This window comes from Rhipicephalus sanguineus, chromosome 2, assembly GCF_013339695.2.
Source record: "Rhipicephalus sanguineus isolate Rsan-2018 chromosome 2, BIME_Rsan_1.4, whole genome shotgun sequence".
Classification (NCBI taxonomy): domain Eukaryota; kingdom Metazoa; phylum Arthropoda; class Arachnida; order Ixodida; family Ixodidae; genus Rhipicephalus; species Rhipicephalus sanguineus.
Genome location: NC_051177.1, coordinates 37,646,176 through 37,671,730, shown reverse-complemented (window position 1 = coordinate 37,671,730; position 25,555 = coordinate 37,646,176). Strand labels below are relative to the sequence as shown.

General features: G+C 49.5%; 1 protein-coding gene across 1 annotated transcript in view; it reads right to left on the bottom strand.

Annotated features, from left to right (window-relative positions):
- LOC119382779 (protein fuzzy homolog) overlaps positions 1-24,699 on the bottom strand; it is a 36,102-nt gene extending 11,403 nt beyond the window's left edge. The window contains exon 1 of the mRNA XM_037650628.2: positions 24,121-24,699. Coding sequence (XP_037506556.1) covers positions 24,121-24,270 — 150 coding nt within the window. The 5' untranslated portion in view covers positions 24,271-24,699. The remainder of the gene's footprint in view (positions 1-24,120) is intronic.
- Between the last annotated feature and the right edge of the window lie 856 nt (positions 24,700-25,555).

The following is a 25,555-nucleotide window of genomic DNA, read 5'->3' as shown; positions in this document are numbered from 1 at the left end:
CCCATGGCGAGTTTCTAACCATGTGACTGAAACTCCGTGGGGAGCATGATAGTCATGCCGTTTATATACTCTTTCACTTAGCCACGGGAGTATAAGGGCGATATACGCCGTCTTCACTCCGCTAGGACGGGGTAAATGAATCGGGCATGGGAGTTTTGGGGGCTTATAAGCTGATAAAACTCCCATTTCGGCTAACTTTTGCTAACAGTAGTGACCCACTGACGCTGAGCGCCATTCTTCCCCTATATATTATCTTGCCGAAGCACAGGATATGCATGTTTTGTTCAATTTTAATAGAAGATGCCACTGACAGCGTGCTTGTTGCCGACTCCTGGCTACATTTGCACAAGCCTCCCTCTCGTGAATCATCGATCGAGATGCGCCTGTGCGGCAGCAGGCGACAGGAACCAGCCGCCCCGGAGTTGGCGCGTAGAGTGGCACTGTTTCTTTTGGCAAACACAGCGTCCCCAATACAAGCTATAACACATTTGTGCACATGCATATCGTACAGACGACACTCGTCCGGCGTCTCACTCAAGCGGCTTCGGTAGCCGAAAGAGCAATCGCCGCCGCGAGATCGAGCGAAGTCGCCGCCTGGCGACTACTTGCTGAAGCGTGCCTAGTGTGGCACGGCCGGTCTGGAGGCGCGCGCTAGACCGGCCGTGAGTGTGGATCACGGTGTAAGATACATACATTTATATCTTACACCGTGGTGTGGATTGCTCTCTGCGTCGTCTGCTAGCGACGTCGTGTTTGCATGTGCGCGTGCGTCCTGCACGTTCTCAAAGGGCGGTTTGTTCTGTTATGTTAGCGCGAGTTTAACTGCTCGTACGTATGTATACCTAACATGGTGTATGGGCTTGCTCGGCTGCATGCACATTATAATAAGATCAGTGAGTGCGACTTTCGAGAGGGCTGTGTATTGGTGTCGTACCCTTCGTTCGCCAGAATCATTTCAGTGTTGGTGCCGCTTTCTGGTTCAAGCACATCCTAAAGTGCGCTTGGCATAGTCCCAGCAGGCGTTGGTAAACATTGGTAAACAAAAACTAGGTTCTAGGCCATGCACTTTCGCGGTGTTGTTAGGTGTATAACGGTGGCACTGTAGTTCATCGGTTATGCAGTAAGCTTTAGTTGTGGTTAAGATGTCCTTTTATTGTACGGTCGTGATCCCGCTACAGCGAAATATTTCTATCAAGTGAAGCCTGACACTTCGGTACTCAACATGTCCCCTAAAAAAACAGACAAAGGAATGACACGGCAGTGATAAAACGGAGTTGCCACGCGCAATTTTAACTTGGGACGAAATTTGTGCGGAACCACCCGTGTGCTTAGATTTAGATACGCTTTGAAGAACCCAAATGTTCAAAATCAATCCCGACGGCGTGCCTTACATTTCTGTCGTATAATTTCACGCAAAACCTCATCCTTTTTTTTACATTATCTTGAGCGTTTGTGTGGAGTTGTTATAAAAAGGTGGAAGGTAGCGGACATTAGTTTTTTTTTAAAAAAAGGCACTTATTCCATAAAATAACCGGACCTTTGTTGCATCACTGTCGTGCACGTAACCAATCGATGAAAGCTCTGTGCTAAACTCTTGCCTGTTTTTATTCTGTTACTGTAGCAAGAACAAGTGCGTACGCGTTGAACGTCTCCGTGACGCTAAAGCGCTGTCCATCACGAAGCTTTCCTGACTAAACTTATCGACTGTCCTACATTTCATGGAGAACTGAACAATAAAAAAAAATGCGTATGCGTATTCGCGCGAACAGTGCTATTGAATTCATTGCACAGGAATATCGGTTGGTATACAAATGAACAAGAAGTAAACACTTAAGTAGTTCAGTCATGCTACAGCAGTGCGTAGTACACAGAACACAAGCTAAACACGCACAGAGAAAACAACCAAAAACGTCATATAGTGCGTAAGCGCAGACTGTCATCCAGGGCGAGCATCCCTTTCATCAGCAGATTGCGCTTCTCTAAATAGTAATAGTAACGTTGGATAATCTTTGTGCATCGAACGGGGAGCGCATAAATGGAGAGCGCTCATGCGAAAAACAATTATACACGCGAAGGAAGCGCACATGTGAGGGAGTGGAGCGAACATGTTCGCGCTGGGCGCGGTTGCCCGGCCGGGCCGTTAAATGGAAACACTTCGGACACTTCTATACGCGCGTGCCGACACGGATAATTTAAATGGTATCGTAACAGTTCAAACGAGCACATGCATGCATGCAGGCTGGGCCGCTGGAGCCCATTCTCGCGAAGCCGTTACTGCGCATGCATGGTTCTTCAAAGTTAAAGAAGGACTTTTCGCGACCAGGAAATTACACCGCCCCCTCCTCCACTCCCGATCCGGTACACTTACTCTCCCCCCCCCCCCCCCCCCCAAACTAACATTCTGGATAAACCCATGCGTTAGACTGGTAGTTTCGGTTGTTTGATGAATCCCCTTCTGCGCAATAAATTCGCGCGCGTGTTTGTGTGTGCGCGCGCGTGCGCACATAGGACAACCAAAGTGATCCAAAACGCACAATACCATCGACGCCGCGCACGCATCCCTAACTTGGCAACCGCGCTAACGTTAATCCTGAACGGGCAAGTCGTATACAATCCCACATTCGTAAGCAGCGTCAACGAACCTTCACAGTACCGCCGCTCCCGTCATCGCCGAAACACAAAGCATGCCCAATCATTACGCTCAGCCCGAAATTAGGTCTCGCTAGGCCATTGTAGCTTGACCGTCCTTCTTTCCTCCATTCTTCGAGAACACGTCACCGTTCGTCCAAGTCATGACCGTATACCGCGCAGATGACGGGACGGGAACGTGGGAATCTCGGACAGAACAGTGCCAGAAACTGGACTACGGTCTACATTTGGGCGCCTCTGTTTCATCGGACACACTTATTTAGTCCTACCGCTCCTACCAAGCGCTCGTATTGCTGTTTTACTTAATTTAGTTTTTCATTCTTTCCCGCCGTGCGAGCGAGAGCAATTTGCGAGACTGTGCGTTCATCGGGTTAGCGAGCGTTACGCCCGTGCGCACACACACGCACTGCACTGAGCGGCGAGCAAGCAGATAAGGCTGCGCACGCAAGCAGTACGTGCTCGAAGCGGCACACTGACCGACGCAGGAAAGAGAAAGAAAGAAAGTCGAGCATGAGTGGTGTAATGGGGGTGGCGTCGAGCAGTGTGAACAATGGTCTCCTGTTCCCATGAAGCCCGGGCGCGCGCATCCTGAAAGGCCCGCGCGCATTCCGGCCGGAGCGTAGCGGGGGCGTGGCGCGCCCCAGCGTGCGCTCAATCGAAATGTGGGAGGGAGGGGCGGTCTTCGCGCTGAGCAATCTTCTTCCGTCGTCCCACGATAACCGTCTCGAAACCAAAGCACCGCCCGAGGCGCTGCAAAAGAGGAACCTGGTGGTGGTTTCGTCGGGTAAAACGACGTCCGTGAAATGAGGGTAGTGAGAACTGGCCCCTGAAAAATAGAAAAGAATGCGAAAGAGAAAAAAAAAAAAAAAGAGAGGAAAACGGACGCGAAGTGGACGTCGCCTTCCTCCGGGCGATATCTTTCAGAATGGTGGACGCTGTTGCTCGTTCTGCGCCGCGCTGCGCTTTTGGGGTAACTGGTGCGTTGCATAGCCGCTGGACATTTGCTGAATAGCGTGTACCTCTCGATTTTGGGTCTCTACTAACGTAGTGTGAATGGCCGCTAAATAAACTACACCGGGTATAATACAGGGTGTGCTGAACCTAAAACGTGCTCGAGACAGGAGACCGCGCTTCGACTCGGGGACACGTGTATTTCAATGATCGAGTCGACACCAGCTGCAGTTTTCCTCCAAGTAAAAAAACGAGGGTTTGGGGAGCAGTGTAGTGTCTTGCCGATTGGCTGCAAACTGCTGTCATCGCCAGTGATCGCTTTCCAACCCGCCCTGGTGGTCTTGTGGTTATGGTGCTCGACTGCTGACCCGAAGGTCGCGGCATCGTATCCTGACCGCATTTCGATGGAGGCAAAATGCTGGAGGCCCGTGTGTTTAGATATAGGTGCACGCTAAAGAACCCCAGCTGTGTCGAAATTTCCGGAGCTCTCCACTACGGCGTCTCTCATAATCATATCGTGGTTTTGGGACGTAAAACCCCAACAATTATTATAATAATGATTAGTGATCGCTTTCTGCCTCCCTCAAAAGAGCAGCTCGATGGCGCGAGAGAGAGTAAACAATTGCTTTGGGAGTCAGCATGGCAGATTTATTTTATCGGCCAACGTGGGCGTCTAACATATATATTTTCTTTTTCAATATACGTTTTATTCACTCATTCCCTTAATCCAAAAGGCCGTTGGTGACTGCTACTTCCCGTGCCATGGTTCACCAGCTTACGCTGATATTACAGGTTGTGGTTGCGACGGGAGCCTCACACAAGTGTTCACGGTCCCTTATCGGATTCGTCCTAGGAGGGCTGAGATACTGTATGAGTCGCAAAAAAAAAAAAAAGAAATTAATAAAAAGCCTGCTTGTATTGGCCCATAAGGTTTGTCCATGGAAAGTCATTTCCTTTGCATAACTGTATCCTTGAGCGAATGCAACGAGAGCCAACACTTCACGAGAGGGGAAGAACAGTTTCTAGAAGTACAAGGAAAAAAGACACGCACATCACAGGCACATCATTTCCTCCACTCATCTCCATGTACGGTTGTTGCTGCACTAAATATATGTGTTAACCACCGCGCTGAGATCGTCACGAAGCGAGAAGCGGACTTCGTTTCAAACAAACGTATAAAAACATAGGGGGTGTCGCTGGCTCTGTTTCAAGGGTTTTTCATCTTTTCAAGCCTCCTACCTTCACCTGAACTTCTGCGTATACAAACAGGCGGAACGTCGTTTAAAGAACTTTCTTCTTTTCGATTCTTACGCCATGCTTTGCACCTGTATGCATTTTGCCTCACCAGGATCGGCACCAGGATCGCCGCGACGAACGTCTCGTCACCGAGGTCACCGCGGCTATCATTAGCTGCAGGCAACGTGATTAGAAAACGTGCTACACGAATAGAAAGACACGTATGCGTGCTTTCTGCACGGCTGCGAGATTGCCTCACTCGCCCCGCCCAAGAGAATGATACAATTTCACAGGCCAGGCCGCGTCATTTGTCTGAGGTGCCCGTTTCTCCCATCACCACACGGTAGCAGGCATGTCGACGGCAACGGAAATTCGACAGGGCCGCGGAAACACAGAAGAGGCGCTGAGGAGCGACAAGATCGTTGTTTGGTGTGTATGCCGTCCCCTGTACAGGGAAGTTACCTGTGTCTTTCCGCTTTCTTTTCTTTTTTCCAGCGGGGTGCTGTTCTCGGACAGAGAAGATGGACTTTCACGCGGCTTCGCCCTTTCACCGCGCTGTGTGTGTGTACGTGTGCGGGAGGGCAAAAACCATCGGGTCAGAGGTCGGCACTTCCTTTTTCTCTTCCCAGAAAGAAGAGAGAGTGTGTGTGTGTGTGTGGAGGGGGGGGGGGGGGGTTACAGCCAGTGGGACGGCGCCATTAGGCCACACACGCCCACGGAACGATGATGGCCTAACGAAGGAAACGACGCTCTCGGACCGGAGGCTGCAGGTGCACAGGGCCTGCCATTATGTTACCGGCGCCGAAAGTTGCGAGGCGGCAGCGAGCGAAGGTGACCATGGTGTGCGGTGTTTGTGTATCTTCTTCGCGAGTGTACCTGTTCATACCTGTTCCCGCGCCGCCGCGAACAGATACCGTTTTCCCGAGTGGATGGGTGGGAGGGCGGCTTGAGTGTCGTCCTCTCCGACGGTATTTCCTTTCCGCCATTTTCGCTTTATATCGTTATTTCTTGTTTGTTTGTTTTTTTTTACGTCGTCGGCATTTCTCTGCGGCGGTGGAGGAGGGAATATCGGAAAAAGAAACGTGCGGCGCTTCCTGGGAAAAAATACCTCACGGGGACCGCACCCCCTGCTTGCAACGAGCCCGCGAGGGGACGGTCCAATTCGTTTCGTCGAAATACCTCGAAGGTTTTCCTTCACGTTACCGCAGGGCCATTCTGTGCGTGGGTTCGCACAGAGTGGCATGACCTCTTGTACGGACACGTCATTACCGAGCGAGTGCTGCTGCTACAGGTTGCGTATGGGCGACAGGCCGCATCCTATTGGTCAGTTTAGGTAACAAGTGCCCCCAGAGAGTTCCGGCATCGCTCGGGTCTCGCACTATTGACCTCTGCGTGGTAAGAAAACGGGGAAAAAAGAAGTCGTTCTGGGGGGTTCCGCTAGCTCAAAAGTGGATGCAGGTTGCACGTTTTTGACGGTCAGACACCCTGACATGAAAGCAAGAGAAAAATAAAACTGCGAGTAGTTCTGTACGATGCGCAAGGCGATGGCCTATGTACCGCGGTATTGTATAAACGCGCTCGTTTCGTTTTATTTTTATTTCATTTTTCTACTGATGGTACATACCCACAGCGGGAGAACTGCACCTTTACTATTCTGCTCCCCCCCCCCCCTTTCTTGTTTTCACTTCTAGCATCGACACCACGCTGACGAAACCATACATCGGGCAAGTGCTTCGCCCTCTTCTGCCTCTTTTGAACCCGTGTCGAGAAACGTATAGCTTTCCCATTTTTCCCTGAGGAATCCGACTCAGGCGGTGACGATCGTGGAGGTACGCAAAATAAATCCCTGTTTTCTTCAAATCTTGAAGTTTATTTGCGCGATTAAAAGTTCATTTCAACGGTATACTGCATGTCTAAAATGAGTTCAGCCGGTAGCAGCAACCCCCCCCCCCCTTTCCTTAGAGAGAGAGAGAGAGAAAGACAAAGGAAAGGCAGGGAGGTTGCGAGCGCTGGCGCCTGTGCCCGTATTTGCAAAAATGTTCTTATGCTATACAACTGTTCGCGGTACATATAGATATCAACCAATTGTTGTGGCGGACGTATTAAGCCAGCTGACCAATGGCAAACAGCGTTAACACACAAACAAAAAGATGTCCATTGCTGCGCCATTTTTCGCCATTTTTATTATTGAAATACGTATATCAAAAGGCATTCACTTGTACATAGTGGTGACGGCTCATACAGAAAGTGCGAAGAGTTAATCGTAATCGTGTAGGAGAAAAAGACAACTGAAATTCACACAGCCAACGCACACACGAAAATGTACTCAACTTGACCTAGCAATTTGTCTCATTAATTATTTTTAGTGCTAATTTCTGTACGCACGCTTTTGTGTAAGTACTTAGTGTGCAAGCAATGCTATAGCCAGCCAAAGTTTCGACACGGTGATTTTTCGTCAGAAGCGTCGGCTCGAGGGCTGAGGTATTCAAGGTGCACCCACTGTTAATACAAGAATCCGCGGCAGCCCTTTTGACTCGTAAAATTTTGGTTCTTCAAAATGCGGTCATCGTAAGTACCATGAGGGCCTTTATCTTGAACACCCGTTTTCCAACTCCTCCTCCATCAGGACTGAACACGAACAAAAGCGTTGCACGGCACGGCGAAGCGTGCCGACCTCAAGCCAAACAGGGAGCGAAACGGAACGAGAACAAAGAGATAACCGTAAGCCATTACTCTGTACAGCCATTCATATGCAGCAGAGACGCGAAACATTCCTTTCGAAACGCGACACCGTGTTTTATACTAATACGTTACCCGACTAAAATATGCCTTATCTGCACGACAGTACAAAGAAGGCCGGGGGGACGAAGATCATATTTCATCGTGTCGCCGCGTTCCTACGCATGCCATTCTCACAGACAAAGCGGAAACATGATGAAACAATGATGAACAAACCGATGATGAACTACGATGCTTCCCTTGTGTACGAAGCGCCGAAGCAAGTCCGAAGGTATGTATACGCAAGAGGAAGGAGATCGGCCGCACGTGCACCGGCCTCCAGAAGTGTGCACAGACAAAGTTCGTAGGCCAAGAACATTGCCTTCACCGTGGCGCATACTTCGCTGCATTCTCCCTCCATCACCTCACCCCTCTTTCCGTCCTTCACTGCTGTACTTAAGTGCCTGGACAATCGGGCTCGCTAACTCACTAATTAGTTGCGCGAGGCGACAGCGAACGACCGTCCGTTGTCTGCACTGTTGCCATCGCAAGGAAAGGGGGAGGAGGGGGGGGGGGGGCGTTGTCGCAGGAACGCGCTCAATATGCCAGGCCGATAAGCATTTCAGCAACAGTGACCCTCCGCAGCTCATACAAACTTCAGCCAAGCCCCATCGCTCGGAAACTTAGTTATTTTCAAGGCACGGCGCCGACAGAACCAGATCTGATATTGCGATTAAAGAAATCATCGGTTGCCAGTAGCGCACGCGCTGCATAAGCGCGAAGGCACCGATGTTCACCGCCCACCGCCCATCTTTTTCGCCCTATGTCGGCAGTGTTATGAAATTACAGCCCATAGTCTACATCGGCTCACCTCCCCTTTCCCCTGGTTTTTCGTTTTTTCTTTTCTGCCTTATATGATCAGTTTGGTGTTGTTTCATCAACACCGACCACCAGTGATGCGCTAACCTATTCAAAAAGAAAAAAAAGTACTGTACACGTACGGGTATAGGCAGTACAGTAGTGAAGCCACTCGCAAGTGCGCTAGGAGGAGTCAGTGTAGTCGAAGGCGCTGAGCTGAATTCTACTTGAACCTTTGTCCGCCGGCTGAGACATATAAGCGCAAGGAATAAAACGACAAACACAAGAAAGAAGACGAAGACAAGCGCTTCTTCGTCTCCTTTTTTTCTCGTGTTTGTGGTTTTATTCCTTGCGCTTATATGTCTCAGCCAGTTATGCACGACCAACTAGCCCAACAATTAATTATTAAGTCATCCAGATCACTCATAACTGAACATTCATTGCGCGCATGCACGGACAGAAGGAATCTCTTACTTTCTCGCGTGTGTAAAAAAATCAAAGCTTCTTCCCCTGTAACGTCATTTCAAGCACAACGAAGACGATGAACCAAGCGAAGTATACTACCACCATATATATACATACCATTAATCCTCTTTTTCAGTTGTTTTCCGTGTGTATACACAAGCCGAGCGGAAACGGTGCTGACCGCGCGTAGATACTGATGCATCCATATGAGAAGTTACGCAGGCAGGAAACCATTCTTCCTTCTTCGTCCAGTGTATAAGTGGCGGAACCTGCGCTGATAACGATAACCGGTAATTTCCCCGCGGAAGACGCACGCGCCCCGGCGACTCGCTAATGTGAAGCGCGCACGGCAATTTCTTTTCTGTGCTGCTGATGCCGCCGCTGTTAGGGGTCGGGTCCGCGCGCATGGTGCTCCAGGAGGTCAAGGGTCGAGCGGCGTAGCGACAGGCCATTACCCGAGCACGCGGAGGTTTATTAAAGGGCTCTGATGGAGAGGCTATCTAGGCGCACCATGCGCGGGCCTTGTTCGCCTGTTGGCTTCTAACGAACAAGGTCACTTCAGAAGCCAAATCTAATCTTAACTTAATCCCCATAGGTGTGGTGGAATTCGCGGGCAATAATTGTGTTGCGTAACTTTTTTTTTTTTTCAAGAATTGGCGTGACTCAGGTTAAGAATATGACATAGAGACAGGAGACACCAGGGATGCTATTCTAGACATCGTCGCATTCCGCCATGCATGTTGTCGAATTCCGACATTGGTGAGCTCTGATTGGTCCAGGAGGCTGCTACGGCCTCTCTGATAGGCTTAAAATGCCGCCATTACGAAATTTGACAATGCGGCGGAATTCGACAGCGTCCAGAATAGCACTAATGGTCTTCTGCATCCACATATACAATTATCTTCTAGTTCCTATACCCTATCTCATGCCTTTTGTTATATCCTTGTTTCGTACAATCGTTTAAAGCGGCGCCAAGTCATGAAAACCTCTCGCGCTCCCCCCAAGCTCACTTAGCCTTGAATTCAAAACTGTATGGCACGATTCGTCAGGTGCCCGACAATCGCGCAATATAATCTATTTCGATGATCCCGTAGGCGCTGGTTTAGCTACGCGTAATGAACAGAATAACGATCGCAATCTGCTCTATGTGGGCCTCATAAAGACTTGCCCATTGTGTGAATGGATCTCTCTCTTACTCTTCTTCCTCTTCTTTTATTTGAGATTAGAGTTAATACGAGCTTATCATACACATATGCCCCACGCACAGGCGTGCATTTACGTATAGTAAACGCAGATTTTCCTACCACATTGCTCTCACTTCCTTTTTTTATGTTCTATATATTCCGTTTTACGGTACGTGCGTACAATTCAATCAGCACAAGAAATACGGAAATCAGTGCCAGATAATACGCGTCTTCAAAGCATTGAGGAACAGGAAAAGCGAATCCAACGTAGTGTATAGAAGAACTCAGCGGCAAGCAGAATCTCGCGGAATGTTATTAAGGTCAGTATCGTGCGTACGATGAACATCTACGCTGAAACAGGGCGTGAAGATTAGCCGGCTTTAGCTGGCCGGGCTACGAGTAGTACGATATATACGTGCACACACGCAGCTTCGCGCTCGTACACGTGTGTGTGTGTGTGTGTGTGTGTGTGTGTGTGTGTGTGTGTGTGTGTGTGTGTGTGTGTGTGTGTGTGTGTGTGTGTGTGTGCGTGCGTGCGTGCGTGCGTGCGTGCGTGCGTACAGCAACATCAGCAGCAGCAAAGCTCGCCGCGATCCCGTTCTTCCCGCTGGATAATGGTTCATTTGTCTTCCAAAGTCTGCGCGCGGCATATCGTATATATATGCCAGGTCATCCAGCGCGCGGCTCTGAAGAACTGGACCGGTGCGCCGAAACTGAGCCGGCGTCTCATGCGCGCTGCTGTTGCATGCATGCGTGCTCGCTATCATTAAGCGAGGCGTGCCCTGTTTACCCGAAATGTTTCCTTCTTCCGTCTGTTTGTCGTGCGCCTCTCCTATTTATTTAATTTCTTTCGCATCTCTCGCTGATTACCATGCTGATGGGAATGGCCCGAGGCGGTGGGTGCCCTCCATTTCTGACTGATGCGGCGCCGGCGGATCATCCTCTCGGCTGCACGGCGCCATGCCCCTTTGCTTCGTCTCATGGTATCTTTTTTACGCGCAGTGCTGACGATGCCTAATGCACTTAAACGCAAATCGCTTTCGTGTTGCTATATACGAAAGACCCTCGCCAGTCGCTCGTTGGCTTGTTTCTCAAAGCCAAGGTAAATAATAATAATAATAATAATAATAATAATAATAATAATAATAATAATAATAATAATAATGCGGCGACTATGCAACTTCATCTCGGAATGAATGCGTTCCACCAAAAGGCAGATCATCGTACGCGTAATTCGAAGGTTGTGCTTTCGCCGGGATACCCCCAACGGAAAGCGTGGTATTTCGTCCGCTTTACTTCGTTTAAATTTAAGTCATTATTACTGCACTACAGTTAGTTAAAGACAACAATTAATATCCTGTATGCTTCCATTGATCTGATTATCTGTTGGATTCATTTGGCTGTGTCTAACAAAAGGTTTAGGCGTGTATGCTTGAGGACCAGCGGAGCTCTCTTGTTTGGTACCTTCGGCAAAGAAAGCAAGACCAGACTCTTCATCTCACTTAGAATATCGACGGCTAACATTCGAGCTAAGATTTCTAACTCGCCGATTATTCTGACCAATATTCTAAGATCCTCAGAGGTGCCTGCATGTCGGTACCGGCGCAACAGTTCTATAGGCCTATGCATATATATTTTCAAGAATTTGGTGGGAAGACTGCCGCGGTCATGAATATGTGTACAACGGATGTCGTTTACGATAAGCCACATCAATTAATCAATCGAGTCATATTATCCTGCATACCATTATTCATATTACAACCTTGCAATTTGTTTCTGTCAGTGAAATGGGCCAGGTGCAGAGGCGCTTCGCGACCTCGATTCAAATATGGTTCGAGCATATAGTGACAGAACAAAGGCTTCGCAGCTGATTGATTAACCTCCCCGGTAATTAAATAACACTCTATGATCGCCATTATTCTTTTTTTTTTCAATCATGACGTCAATCTGCTTAGGCATTGTGACAAGAATGAAGCGACCGCCCTCTTGAATATCTTGCCGGCACTCATCACGTCGCTGCGCGCTAACACCTTTATTAGGACATTAATAAAATTTTTCAACCGACCAACCAACCAACTCACCAGAAGGAGTGGATATCTGAAGTGCTCTATAGAGTTACTGTACATATGCTATACTTTTAATGTAGCATATACAGTAACTCTAGCGTGATTCAAGCAGCATATGACGCTCTGTATTGATATATGAACCACTGGTGTATTATGCATAGCACCCTTCATACGGGAATAAGTTCTTGTGGCCCCGCAAAATTTCTGAATTTCTCGCGACTTGCTCCGCGGGATACTGTGCGAGCAACACATAATACCGCTATTCGATTATCGTTCGTGTCAGTTCAAGAACTGCCCGTTCCACGTTCACTTATCTTGAGAATCGTATTTTTCCAAACGTACACCCATGGAATATATAGCGTGGCAGCAGTGGCGTAGCCAGAAATATTTTTTAGGGGGTGTTATACGCCGCCGATAAAAAAATGAAATAATAAGAAACACAGCCAGCGCTCAAACAATATCTTAGCCGTTGTTATGTTTATAGTAGCTCAGTCATTTCAATATGTCGATGCGTTGTGTAAATAGCATCGGTGAAACGAAGTCCGAAAGGAAGAGGAAGGGGGGAAATACGCAGCGCTCAGAAAATTTCGGGGGGTGTTCCTACACCGAAACACTTCCCCTTGCCTGTTTGGCAGCATGGCACACATGCATGCACGGCAAACGTAGCGTTTCGCATTCTTACTGGGCGCGTTTAGCATTTGGTGAGCGGTTTACTTCAGCAAAGCAAGACTCATGCAGGCTTGCTCACCTTGTCCCACATATATTGGAATCTTCCCTATCCTTCCACTGCCTTATGCTACGGGTGCAACCACTCTCGCGCTACAAAATCGTACGCAACTAACTGGCAAATAACTAACGAAGTAACTATAGCTAGCTGACATACTGTTGATCGATCTCGAGGTTTAAGCCGCGAGCGAGCTAGTTGCGGTACTTTCAGCATAGGCTTTCCGCGCAATAGAGAAGTGAATAAGAGCATCCCCGCGAGGCAATAATTCTTTTCGGGTTTTAGTATATAGCGCTTTAGCCACCGGTCTCGCGTTCTGCAGGCGTCTCCAACGGTCGTGCGTCTTGCCGCGAGGCCGCTCGCGCCAGTCTTCCTCGAAGGCACGCTGCGGCTAGCTCACGCCGCGCCACGCGTGCCACGCGTCGTCCTGGTGCGTGTGGGCATCGCGACGCGCGCAGGCGGTGGTTGCCCTCCGGACACGCGTCCTTGTGACACACACACACACACACACACACACACACACACACACACACACACACACACACACACACACACACACACACACACACACACACACACACACACACACACACACACGCACGCACGCACGCACGCACACACACGCACACACACACACACACGCACGCGCACACACACACACACACACACACACACACACACACACACACACACACACACACACACACACACACACACACACACACACACACACACAACGGCCTCGTTCGCGACCGTCATCGAGCGCGCCACGCCCCCTGTCGCCCTGGACTGCGGGAGCCGCTCCCATTCCCAAGCCTCTGCTAGATCTCTTCGTGCTTGCGATTTAAAGAGAGAACGGGAGCGGTGGCACGCTATAATATACAGCCCCGATCGCCATCCCGTTATCCTGCAGCAGGTGCACGCTCTAGGCAGATATAGCCGTTGATGAGCCAATGGCTTCCTGACATCGGTGGAACGACACTTGGTTTTATTAGCTCGCTTGCTTCTTGCTCGAAAGGATGCTTTGGGGTGAACGTGGCGCGCGGATACATCGTGCACCAGACTGGCCCCGTTTGGGGATGCGCAGCTGTGTACATGCATGACAGGTTTATTACAACTCCGTAGCGCGAGCTCGCTAAGTGGTTGTCGCTGTTTAACGGGGATAATGTGCCTTTAATTTCGAGCCGTTGGGGGCGATAATGATAAGAACCGGTTCTCGGCTCGGTCTTCCTTTATTGGACGGCACGAGCGATTTCACGAAAACGACATGGCCTACAGGCAGCCTTTTTTTTTTTGATAAAATTGTATATATGGTGTTTATACTATATACAGACCGAGACGCCAGGCCTCTGCTTCGTTGTCGTTTTTGTCATCGGCTCCGCAGTCACCAAAAGTTCGTGGCGTTCCAGTTATCAGGACCTCAAGCTAGCCGTGCCACTCCATTCAGAGAGTCTCGAAGTCGGTCACAGAGTCGTGCACGTGCACGGTAGATTGTTGTTGTTGTGTGTGGTTATGTAGAGGAAGAGACGCTTATTTCTGCAGCCCAGTCGGGACGGCGCAGCGCGCAGTGCCCGGGTAGTTTGCAGGGGTGATACACCACTCACCCACTCACACATGCACAAACACACTCACAGTATGGAACTGGGCCTTCCACTGGTTTACACCAGCTCGTGCGCGAAGAGAACTGAAGCAACAATCGCTAGTTGCTCGTTCCCACGATTTCGAACTCGTGTACGGAAAGGTTTCCTTTACGGGCGTTATTTTAAAACGTGAAGGGGCCTTATCGTTCCCATTCGCTTCTCGGCAGCAACGGACGCGCTTCTTTCTTTTTTCTCTCTCGTCTTCCTCCGCAGAAGAGGAGGATGCGCTAATTAACCAGACTGACGCGCGCTCTAATTCCTCGAGCGCCCACAGCACCCGCGTAGAGACCATTAGAGCAAATTTTCGCACAACGCCGCGCAACAAGTGCGCGATGAACAACGGCGGTATATACAATGCAACAAAACAACTTCCGTCACGTCGTTTCATTTTTTTTTCTTTTTTCCGCGAACCTCGTATTCACGTACACGAGGGGAAAAAAAGAAGAAAAAAATATATATACTGCACATACAACAGTGCGCCTCGAAGAGGATGCGCTCCGGAAGACAGCAAATAGCCAACAGACTCCGCGCGGCGCCCACTGAGCGCGCAAACGAGCGCGGCGGCGCACTGATTATTATAGGAAAAGCACTGAGGGAGGCATGCGGCGACCGTCTTCGGCCTCCTCCCACGCCCTCCTTTTCCCTCACACTGACTGGACAGTGGGCGGAGGGGTAGAGAGGCGTCTACTATAGCTCGGACCAGGCCGGCAGTCCTGAAGCAAGCGAGTCTTGACGGGCTTCTCATGCCCATGCAGTCGTCGATTCACACGAGAATCGCTCAAGCGTCGACTGCTCCGCGGCATCGTCGTCGGCGACGGTGGAGTCGCTCGCGGCGGACGACTTCACGAAAGGCGGCGGCGAAGCGAAGGAACACCCTGCCCAACTACGTGAAGCCCCCTCCTCCTCCTCCCCTCCTCCTCCTCCTCCTCCTCCTCCTCCCCCCCCCCCCCCCATCATTCCACGTCTTGCCCTATCTCCACACACGCATTCCATCTAGCTTCTGTAACTCTGCGCAAATGGATAAGTGCGTGACCGTATATGAGCGTCGCGCGTAGCAGTAACAACACTTCGTTCTCACGCGGAGTCGCTTATCCTTTCTTACTAGAGGGAGTGTACTATACACAGCTGTGGCCACACGTCTTCAAGTCCGCGCCGGCCAGTGCCCGGGCGTTTCCCAGGTTCCGTCACCGAACTTATCTTGGTGTTTTGTTTCGTTATACTACTCCGTTTCGTTTTGGTTCTCTTACAACCTTTTTTCCTGGTCGCACCGTGTCGTATTCTTTTGTCTTCTCTCGGCCTGTCCCCCTCTCTAAGTCCTCTCTCATTCCTTTGTCTGTAGTATAGACAAGAGCGAACTCCCTCCGGACTGCCCTGTTGCTGTCTGTTGTACGCGCCATACGTGCAGTCGTTGACAAAAAGTGTGCGGGACAAATTACCGCGGACGCGACCGGAATTGATGGCGCGGCGCACGCTTGGTTTTTCTCCTGCACGGCAGTGCGAAGAGAGCCGCGAAGATCGAATGGTATGAGGAGCGAAAATACTTCTCGGAGATTCGAGAGGAAGTGAAATTTAAAAAAAAAAAAAAAGAGGGAGATAGATGATAGTAAACATCGGTATAGTATAGTGTTGTGTTTCTCGTAGCATTCAGCAACGCATATTACTTGAAGATTCAAATGGCCCGCGGAGTGCATTGACTTCGCTGTGGAGGAGGCTATCATCGGGCACCTCCTGCGCAGTAGGGCACATGAGGTGCTACTTCACCGTCGAAGACAGTGGGACAGCGCGTCACAGTTGCAAAAAGCAGCGAAAGCGTTGCTGAAATTACTGAAGGTTACGGGACTAATTGACCACATGTGACGTCGAGCACAGAACAGTGCCTTTCTTTTCTTTTCTCAAACTTTTCTAAGACGACTGGGGGAGAAATGCAGTCTCGATAACATACCGCGCGGTCAAATTTGTACAGGCACAGGCTGCTTGTGCTTTTCGATCGAACGGTTGTGCTACAGACAACCATAGTGTATAGTATAAGACGCTGAGAGTCCGTTACACCTATAGAGCATATCATACACCGTAAACACGGTGTGCGCAGCTTCCAAAAGTAGGCCAGCAACGTCTCGAATCGATCACGAAGACCCCTATCGTCGGCACGCTTTCTGCGCCGAGTTCGTTCCTCTTCACCCGGATTCGCGGAGTTGTTTCAGCGCCGCGGAGAGCAGTCGAACTTGTCCGAAACGTCGGCGCGTTCCTCGCGCGCACTTGCACGGCTGGGTCTTTCGCAATCGCGCCACTTAATCGAGATGGGAGTACAAGTAGCTGCCGGATACGGCTATAGGCTCGACGACGTTTTCATGAGAACTAGGCGCCCGTTACCCCACCTCTTTCTTTCTTTCTTTCTTTCTTTCTTTCTTTCTTTCTTTCTTTCTTTCTTTCTTTCTTTCTTTCTTTTTCTTTCTTTCTTTTTCTTCTTCTTTCTTTCTTTCTTTCTTTCTTTCTTTCAACAAGCTAATCGTCGGTCATTTCTCCCACAATCAATAAAACCACACACGTTGTTCGTTCTTTCCAGCAAATTATCGGAACGAGCTACTTGCGGAATTATCACCATCGTTTACCAGAAAAATTCATGATAGCAGGAATAAAATCTTGCAGATGTACCACGAGCCCTAGTAGTCACCATGTTTATTTCTTGTGGACCAACACATTTTCCACAGCGGGCGTTCGAAACGAGTAAATCGACTGTTTAGAAAATAGCTCAAACGCGGCTTGGATCGAACACGCAACATCAATACATATTTAATCCGCATGCTTGCGCACACGAGGTTCTCCATTCAGCGGTGTCAGCCCGCCCCGCGACCCTCCGCAATAGCACACAACGAGAGCTTCCGCGTGGCGTAATCTAATGAATGTCGGGAATTGCGCTCCACGCACTTCCCATTGCCGCGACGTTATATCCTAAATGTCCGCAGCGCTCCTCTCTCATGCTGTTGTTGAGGGCTTTGCGTCACACGTGTTTCTTATTACCGCTCTCGCCTTCATCCCCACTCCTTTCTCTTCCACACTCTCTTCTCTTCCAGCACTCTCTCGCACGCACCTCCCTCTAGTCTCTCCAACGTGCATCGTGAGCACCCCCTGGCGCGTCCCGCGTCGTTAGTCATGTTGTTTCTGTTTGCCTCTTCCAGAACGCGTTCCTGAGCGTCACCGAGCCTCGGAGAGTCGTCCGGGAATCGAGGGAGAGGGTGCAGTCTCGGGGAAGGGGCAGGGTCACTTCCTGGCATTGTTTTCGGTGTGCCGCTGCCAAGCGAACTATTTGGAGCGGTGTGCACTTGTAGCGATGAGCTGGCTGGGTTCTCGGGCTCTCCCAGAGGCTCGTGAGCGCGAGCAGACTCCCCCCCCCCCCCCATACACGCACACACACACAGCGGCTTTCTTTGCTTCTCATGGTTGTGTCTCAGCGTAGTCATCGCACAACTAAGAAAACCGTGCGAAGAGAGAGTCGGTCGCGCCTTCACGCATCTGCACACAGAAAGTAAATCACTGCAAGCACTCACACAGACCGGTGAACTTGAACTCTATGGGGTGCTGCCTGTGTGTGCGCATTAACTCCACACTCCAACTCTCCTATTCACCTTTCCTCTTCCCGACGTTAACACGGCTCAGGCCCAGTAAACCTGCCGATATTTATAGCTTTATCTCTCGTGTGCGCTGTCCAGAGCCCACATTCCGAGGAAGAGATTCCCGATGCGCGAAAGTAAAAAGGCAGGACTGAAGAAATGAGAAAGACACGCAATCACACGAAGGTATACTCATGGGCGGCTACACAGAAGTATCCACGAGAGCACACCGCAGGGGTCGAGGAGCATTCTCCCACGGTATTTGCGTGCTCGGCCTGCAGGAGTGCCCGGATGGCAATCCTGGAAAGTATACACGGCGATGCTTCGAGATCCTTTCACGCGATATAGGAGCTCACGCGACGTTTCGCGTTTGTTACGACGTCTTGAGGCAGGTGACGTCGAAGCAGGGCTCTGAGCTATATATAACTGTCCAGAGTGGTTCACATCACTCGAACGCCGCCCAAGCCAACGCTGCCAAGTAGCGCATCGACGCCACTAACACGCATGGCAACATCTTTGCGAGATCACCAGGTCAAATTGTTCAGTAAACGAAGATGAAAGACGCGTACGGTGACAGTGAATGGCCCCCAATTAGCTATCCTAGAAGATTAGCGTAAATACATCATTCAGGTGCGTTTTATGATGGGCTGTTGATGAGTGCGTCAAGTTTCCACTAAAATTATGATACGGCGCTGGGCACTTAATTGCAAGAATGTATGCGTACATGGTGCTTCTGATTATTTTTTTTATTGTTTCTCATTTTTTATTCTTTCTCTTTTGACGTGATTGTTTTCAGTATTAATATCAAGATGATGGGATAGCCGGCTTAACGTAGCACACCTTCCCACGTTTTTCATACACAAATAAAAAAAAAGTTGAGTTGATAGGATGTTAATTGATTTGTACATATTTTGAAGAGCCATGACAATTAAGGCGTAATTAAGTACATATTCATTGTACAGTACTTCATAATGAGTTATTCCATGAAAAAAAAACAATCACCGGCTCCAAATACACGCGTAAGATAATTATCGGCTGCAAGAATTACGAGAAACGCCTATTTTCCTCGCGATCGCTCTCGTTAAGAGCACATCGAAGGTCCCATCAATTGTACTATAGTGCATTTGGCAAAGCAATCGCTTTTAACATGCGATGCGCGGCACAGTGCAAGTCAAATGAATACAAATTGAGTATATATGGAGGTGGTTGAATTCACCAAAAGCTCAATGTATGTTGCTCTTTCTTTGCCATCACCTTGTCACGACTCATAAAAAACATTCCGTATACAACTTTACATACACGACACCTGAAAGGGACCGAGGTCGTGTCTCCGAAGTCTTCAAAGTATATATATGCAGGTGAGCCCGTAAAATGTTCGTAATAGTGACGGTACATGTCATGCGACAAAGTATGTCTACATAAGAGCAACTATATTATACTCGCTTAGGCGCCGTCAAAATCAGTCATTAGAGAGACGGAGCTCCTAATCGTATCGCGACCACGATCAGCGTCATGTGAGGTCTGAGGCATTTGGGTTTCGCGGCTAGCTGTTCAGAAAAGCTGCCGCACTCGCAGTGAAAGGATAGAAAGAAAAAAAAAGGAGCAAAAAAAAAAAAAGAGTAGAACGAGCAAGGTTGCAAAAAAGCTGCCCCCTCATCCCGTTCCACATTCCCGTCTCTTACTCTGACTTATTCTTTTTCTTCCGCAGTGGGTAGATAAGCCCATGGCGACAAATGATATTTTCTATATCTTCTTTAAATTACCTTTTACCCCAAACTTACGACTAAGGTCTGGCCGCTTTTATTTTGGATTAATTTTTACCTTCCACATCCATGATAGTGTGGATTCTGCTCACTTTTTATTTAGGCTTGTTTCATTGCGGAGTGATTAAAGAAATCACTAAAGGAAACCCCTCTCGCATACAGAGCAAAGTCCCACACAACATCCCAGAATGTCCCGCCTCCAGAGTCAGTGCTCTGATAGAAACCTTGCTTCGGGAATGAGATCTCGCCCATGCAACCGTGACAGATACATTTACGGTCCACGTTTTACTTCAACCGTGTCGCTCGATGGCCTACAGCGACGCAATTTCATTCGAAGAACGAATAAACACCTCCCAATGACAAATCATTGGCCGCGACAGTGTCCCCTCCGAGGACGCAGTCTGTGAGGCACGACCTCCTGCTTAGCACAAGGACCCCCCATAGCGTTCTCGCGCGAGCACACGACACGTGCGGTTTGTATACGAAACGTATATACACGCTTTATAAACGCTCGTTGAAGGCAGCAGCTAAAGGCGCCGTTAGCGCGCAAACACGAGTAAACAGTCGCTTCGAAGAGGCCCAGTGCGAGGCACAGCTGCAAAGAGAGCGCCGCTGTCAAAATAAACGAACGTCCCGAGCACAGGCGTGCGCAGGGTTCAGAAGCCCATCTGTTGGTTGAATACGAAACAAGCATCACAATGGATACGAAAATGAAAAGTAAGCGATGACGAGCTTCTCAAAACGGTCTGCTCTTGGTTAAAGCTTTCCGGAAGTAAAAGAGGAAAGAAAACATTTCATGTAATGCAACATCAGGGGTCCTCGCACTCGGCCGCCATTATCGTCAGAAAGCTGCGTGACTAGTGACTATAACCTAGCACCAGGACCGTAGCGGGGGGGGGGGGGGGGGAGAGGGGGGTTAGCCCCCTTTCCCGAAATTTTGATGAAGTAGGTGTTTTTACCAAAAACAAATAATGAAAATAGGTGTTTTTCTCAAATACTCAAGGTTTTAAGCAAGCCCCCCCCCCCCCTCCCGGTAAAAGTTCCTGGCTACGGGCCTGCCTAGCACATTCAACAAATGAATCTTAACAAAGACACGAGCTCCTCGACAAAGTTCCCTTCTTTCGTTCTAGCACATTAAACAATGAAGGGGCAGGTCTAACTAACCTTTGCGTTCTCCCTTAGATGATTAAGGGGGGGCGGGTGTCAAACCAGGCACGAGCACCCCCCCCCCCCCCGACATATCTTTCAGCCATCAGAAACAGAGCACGAAATAACACACAACGACACAGGCCTGCCCAGCCCCCCACTTCAGATAAACGAAGGGTCTCTCCCCCACCCCGAAACAAATTTCTGCCTACGCCACTGAGAGGGGGGGGGAGCACCCTGCCTTCACTGTGCGCATGGTCTCGAGAGAGGCGCGAAAGGGTCTCTAGCGAAGACATGTGGTGAGTGTAAAAGCGTTTATTACGCTGTTGTTATACAGACGCCTCTCTTTGGTCCCTGCCGGCGGCAAGTTATCTTTTCGTCTACTTTACTTTCCTCACATTTATATGCTAATTACTGCAAATAACATCCCCTATACTTTCCTTGGCATTACTGACTGTTAGTTCTCATTGTTATTGTGTCTAACAAAGAAAAACGAGCCCTTAAAAGTCATCTTCTCTCTTTGATGCCGAAACTCTTGCGGTCATGCATGCGATGTTTATGTTTCGAAGCATACGGTTTTCAGTGGCGTCGTGGGTGGCATAGAAGGCCTCTTTCTGTGAATGCAAGCTAACAGTTTCTTGGGGACGACCGCCCTTCAGGGGGACACACGTGTACAGCGCACTTTGCATTCGCGCAGTGTGCGTTGCTTGGTTCTTCCTTATTTTTCCGCTCTTCCGTGTTTAGCAACTTTTATGATGCACACAACGTGAACATTATTAATGAGAACTAACAGACAATAACGCCAAGGAAAGTACAGGGGGTGTTATTTGTAGTATTTAGAATATAAATGTGAAGAAAGTAAAGTGGACGAAAAGATGACTTGCCGCCGGCAGGGACCGAACCTGCGACCTTCGAATAACGCGTCCGATGCTCTACCACTGAGCTACGGCGGCGGTCATCCTCCCGTCCACTTTCTGGTGTATATATGTTGATTTAAACCTAGGAGTGTTAGTCAGCGCCAATCGCAGCCATGGCGGCGAGTGTGGAACACTCTTTTTTTGCCTGTTGGCGTCACGTAGCACGTGATCATTTTACGAGTTGGCAGCTGACCAATAATCCCTCGCATACTACCTGAAGGCATTAAGTCTGCCAGGACGAGACCCTCGCTATGAATGAAGGAAAGCAGATGATTTTTCAAGGGCTCGTTTATCTTTGTTAGACACAATATTAATGAGAACTAACAGACAATAACGCCAAGGAAAGTACAGGGGGTGTTATTTGTAGTATTTAGAATATAAATGTGAAGAAAGTAAAGTGGACGAAAAGATGTATTGCCGCCGGCAGGGACCGAACCTGCGACCTTCGAATAACGCGTCCGATGCTCTACCACTGAGCTACGGCGGCGGTCATCCTCCCGTCCACTTTCTGGTGAACAACGTGAACATTGTAATTCACTTGACAATAAGCAAAGCTTAAACGTAAAAGACTTTAGAATACGTCTCGGGATGTGATACAATTTAAGGTTAACAGTGCGAAAAGAACACACGGCGGACAGGAAAAAGACGGGACAAGCGCTGTGTCCGCCGTGTGCCCTTTTCGCGCTTTTAATCTTAAGTATGCACAACCAACTAGCCCAGTCAGCCACATTATTATGTGATACAAAAGAGATCCGACTACAATAAACCTTTCAGCCAGGAGCGTAAGTGTTTAAACGCGATCATTCCTCGGTGAAAGGGCGTCGCGTCGTGTTGGAGTCTATATATAGGCAACTCCACTGCTCAGAACTGTTTTGTTTACATGCAGCCAGAGTAAAGATCTTTCTGGAGAGCGAAAACGAGCCAGTTCGGTTCACTCCATATAAGTGACTGGAGCACTGCAGCGACCATCCACAAACGTGAAATAGGGACACTAAATTACGTTGCATAGTTCACGTGCAAGGCGCATTCAACAACAGGTTTCGGTTGCGAGCGTCGTCAGTAGTGCGCAAATGCATGAACGAACACGTGTGTCGGGAAGCCGTGACGTTTTCGACGAACTGGAACTTTATCTTGCACCGAATTACAGCATGGAACGCCAACGCAGTGCGGTGACAGCTACGCTTGAGCATCCCGAGATGACTCACGAGGAGATTGGGGTTCACGGCACCGGGCTGCGCACCTGAACAGAAATCCGCTACCTGGCCGAAGCGAAGCCAGGACTGTCGAAGAACCACGACCTACTGTACTCCTGACCTGCCCAGATATCGGGGGTCCTATGGGAGCGCGCGTCCCCGCTCTCGTTCAACCGCTTGCCGTAGGTGGCGCTTCCTATAACCTGTTCGTCTGCTACTCTGCGACCGTTTGGACGGCGCTGGAGTAAGAACGCCTGTATTATGTGACGAACTGCCGGCATTATGTGACTGTTTCTGCAAACTTAGACGGAGGGTCAAGTAAGCTATTCTGTGCAGTTAAGTATTTACTGCGCACTGGTTGACTAACGTGAGAAGCCGTAGACTTGCATAGTGTAGGACGGCTGTGTCCTTTTAAATGCAAAAAAAGTTCTAATTAATTTTCCGTATTTTTATTTCCAAAGTATTTTGCATTTATGAATAATAATTACATGATATGAGCGCTCTGTGCTGGCGAAACATCATCACGAGCGTTAAAGCTGACGTCAGCGAACAGGTGCTGACTAGCGCCACAACGCTCGTAGGTTACATCCCTAGCGGCAGAAGGTATGAACTAGAACGTGGGCGCTGGAGAGGGGACATCTGGGCAGGTCAGGAGTATAGTAGGTCGTGCGAAGAACGAGGGACGAATTGCGAAATGACATTTCCATGACGCCGTTGACACGCAGCAGTTCAACTTACGGAACTGAAAGCCACCTCAGCCGATAGTGGCGAGCTAAAAATAAAAAAAGCAATTGGTAAAGGAATGCGACTGCCCTCAACAGCAGAGAAGTACCAGCGCAACCTGAAAAGACGAAGGAAACAACGCCGTCCCGTAGTGCAACAAGTCGACGCCTCCGTCGGTATTTCGGCGCGTTCGCCGCGTCAGCAGACCTCGTAGGGACCTGCAGCTTGCATCTACCGTTAGTCAACAGCGTGCTTGTCGATTGAGAAGGCATCACTCACCGGTTTGACGTCCCCTATCTTCCGCGTCAGTAGCGGTATTCCACCGTCGGCAGTCAGGGCGGCCAGGTGGCCGGCCATCTTGGGCCCCCGCGCTGGCGCATGCGCAGAGGGCACCGCCGTGGCGATCGCCGAGCGCGGGCGTTTACCCATGCCGCCGCCGGTCCGCCGGGTTCACTCCGCGCAAAACACGGGACGTTTCGGCAAGGAAAAGTTTCTACGCGTGCGTTGCACTCATGGGAGAGGTCTCAAAACACACAGTAGACCACACCCTGTCGCTTCACAAATGGTGTTCTCTTTTCGGAATCACTCCCACTATTGTAAACAGGAACGAAAGCGCTGTCCTGTCTACACCCTCTGGCGGGGTGTAGCAGACGACAACACAAGAGGCGGAGCAGCGCACTGCTGCGGAAAGGTCTCAGTAACGCTATAAAACTGCCACACTTTCACAGCGACGTTTAAACGAAGCGGAATGCGCTGCACTGTGACACAAACGCACGTTGTCGTGAGCACGACTCCGAAAGCGAAAGCCTCGCTCGAAGTGCCGACGCCATAACGGAGACAACTACCGACGGTGATGGCTCTCGCCGAGCGTGTATTGTGGGGAGCGTCTGCTCGCGCGCTCGTCCGAGTGCGCGCGCGTCTCCGCGCTCCGCCCCTCGGAGCAAAAACGCGATTGGCTGAACTTTGTCACGTGGTGCTTACTACGGCCAATAACAACAGTCTAAGTTCTCCCGCGGTTTTCGTGTGCCCATTTTCGACGGCTCGGCTACCGCCGCTGCACCGAAGCGCGTGCACTGAATATAAAGCTACGTCCCGCTGCCCAGATGTACAGCTAGATGATTTTTTTTTTTCTGTTAACAAGCTGTTGTAAAACCAGGTGATACTTGTGACTTCCTGAGCACCATATTGCGAAACCTTTAATGTAGAAGCTCAAGTCCCGTTGCTTATTTGAAATCTACCCGCCACGGTGGTCTAACGGCTATGGTGCTCGACTGCTGACCCGCAGGTCGCGGGATCGAATCCTGGACGCGGCGGCCGCATTTCCAATGGAGGCGAAAATGCTGAGGCCCATGCAGACCTATTTAGATTTAGGTGCGCGTTAAGGAACCCCAGGTGGTCGAAATTTCAGGAGCCCTCCATTACGGCGTCTCTCACAATCATATGGTGGTTTTGGGACGTATACACCCCAACAATGAATTAAATTATTTCAAATTTTACAGCTTCCATAGCCAGCAGTATATCTGAGCAGCTATTATGTAGAAGAGGTGCCATTTCTCTCTCCATCTTACTTTCACTCCTACATTAGTAAAATAGTTCTTGAAGGATCGCTGTCAGCGTATTAGTTTTCGTTCAGTCCTCTAAAGCTGTTTCTCAGCGCACTCCGATAGGAGTGCAGTTGTAGTGTGTGTCAGGACGTGCAATATCTGCGACTCCA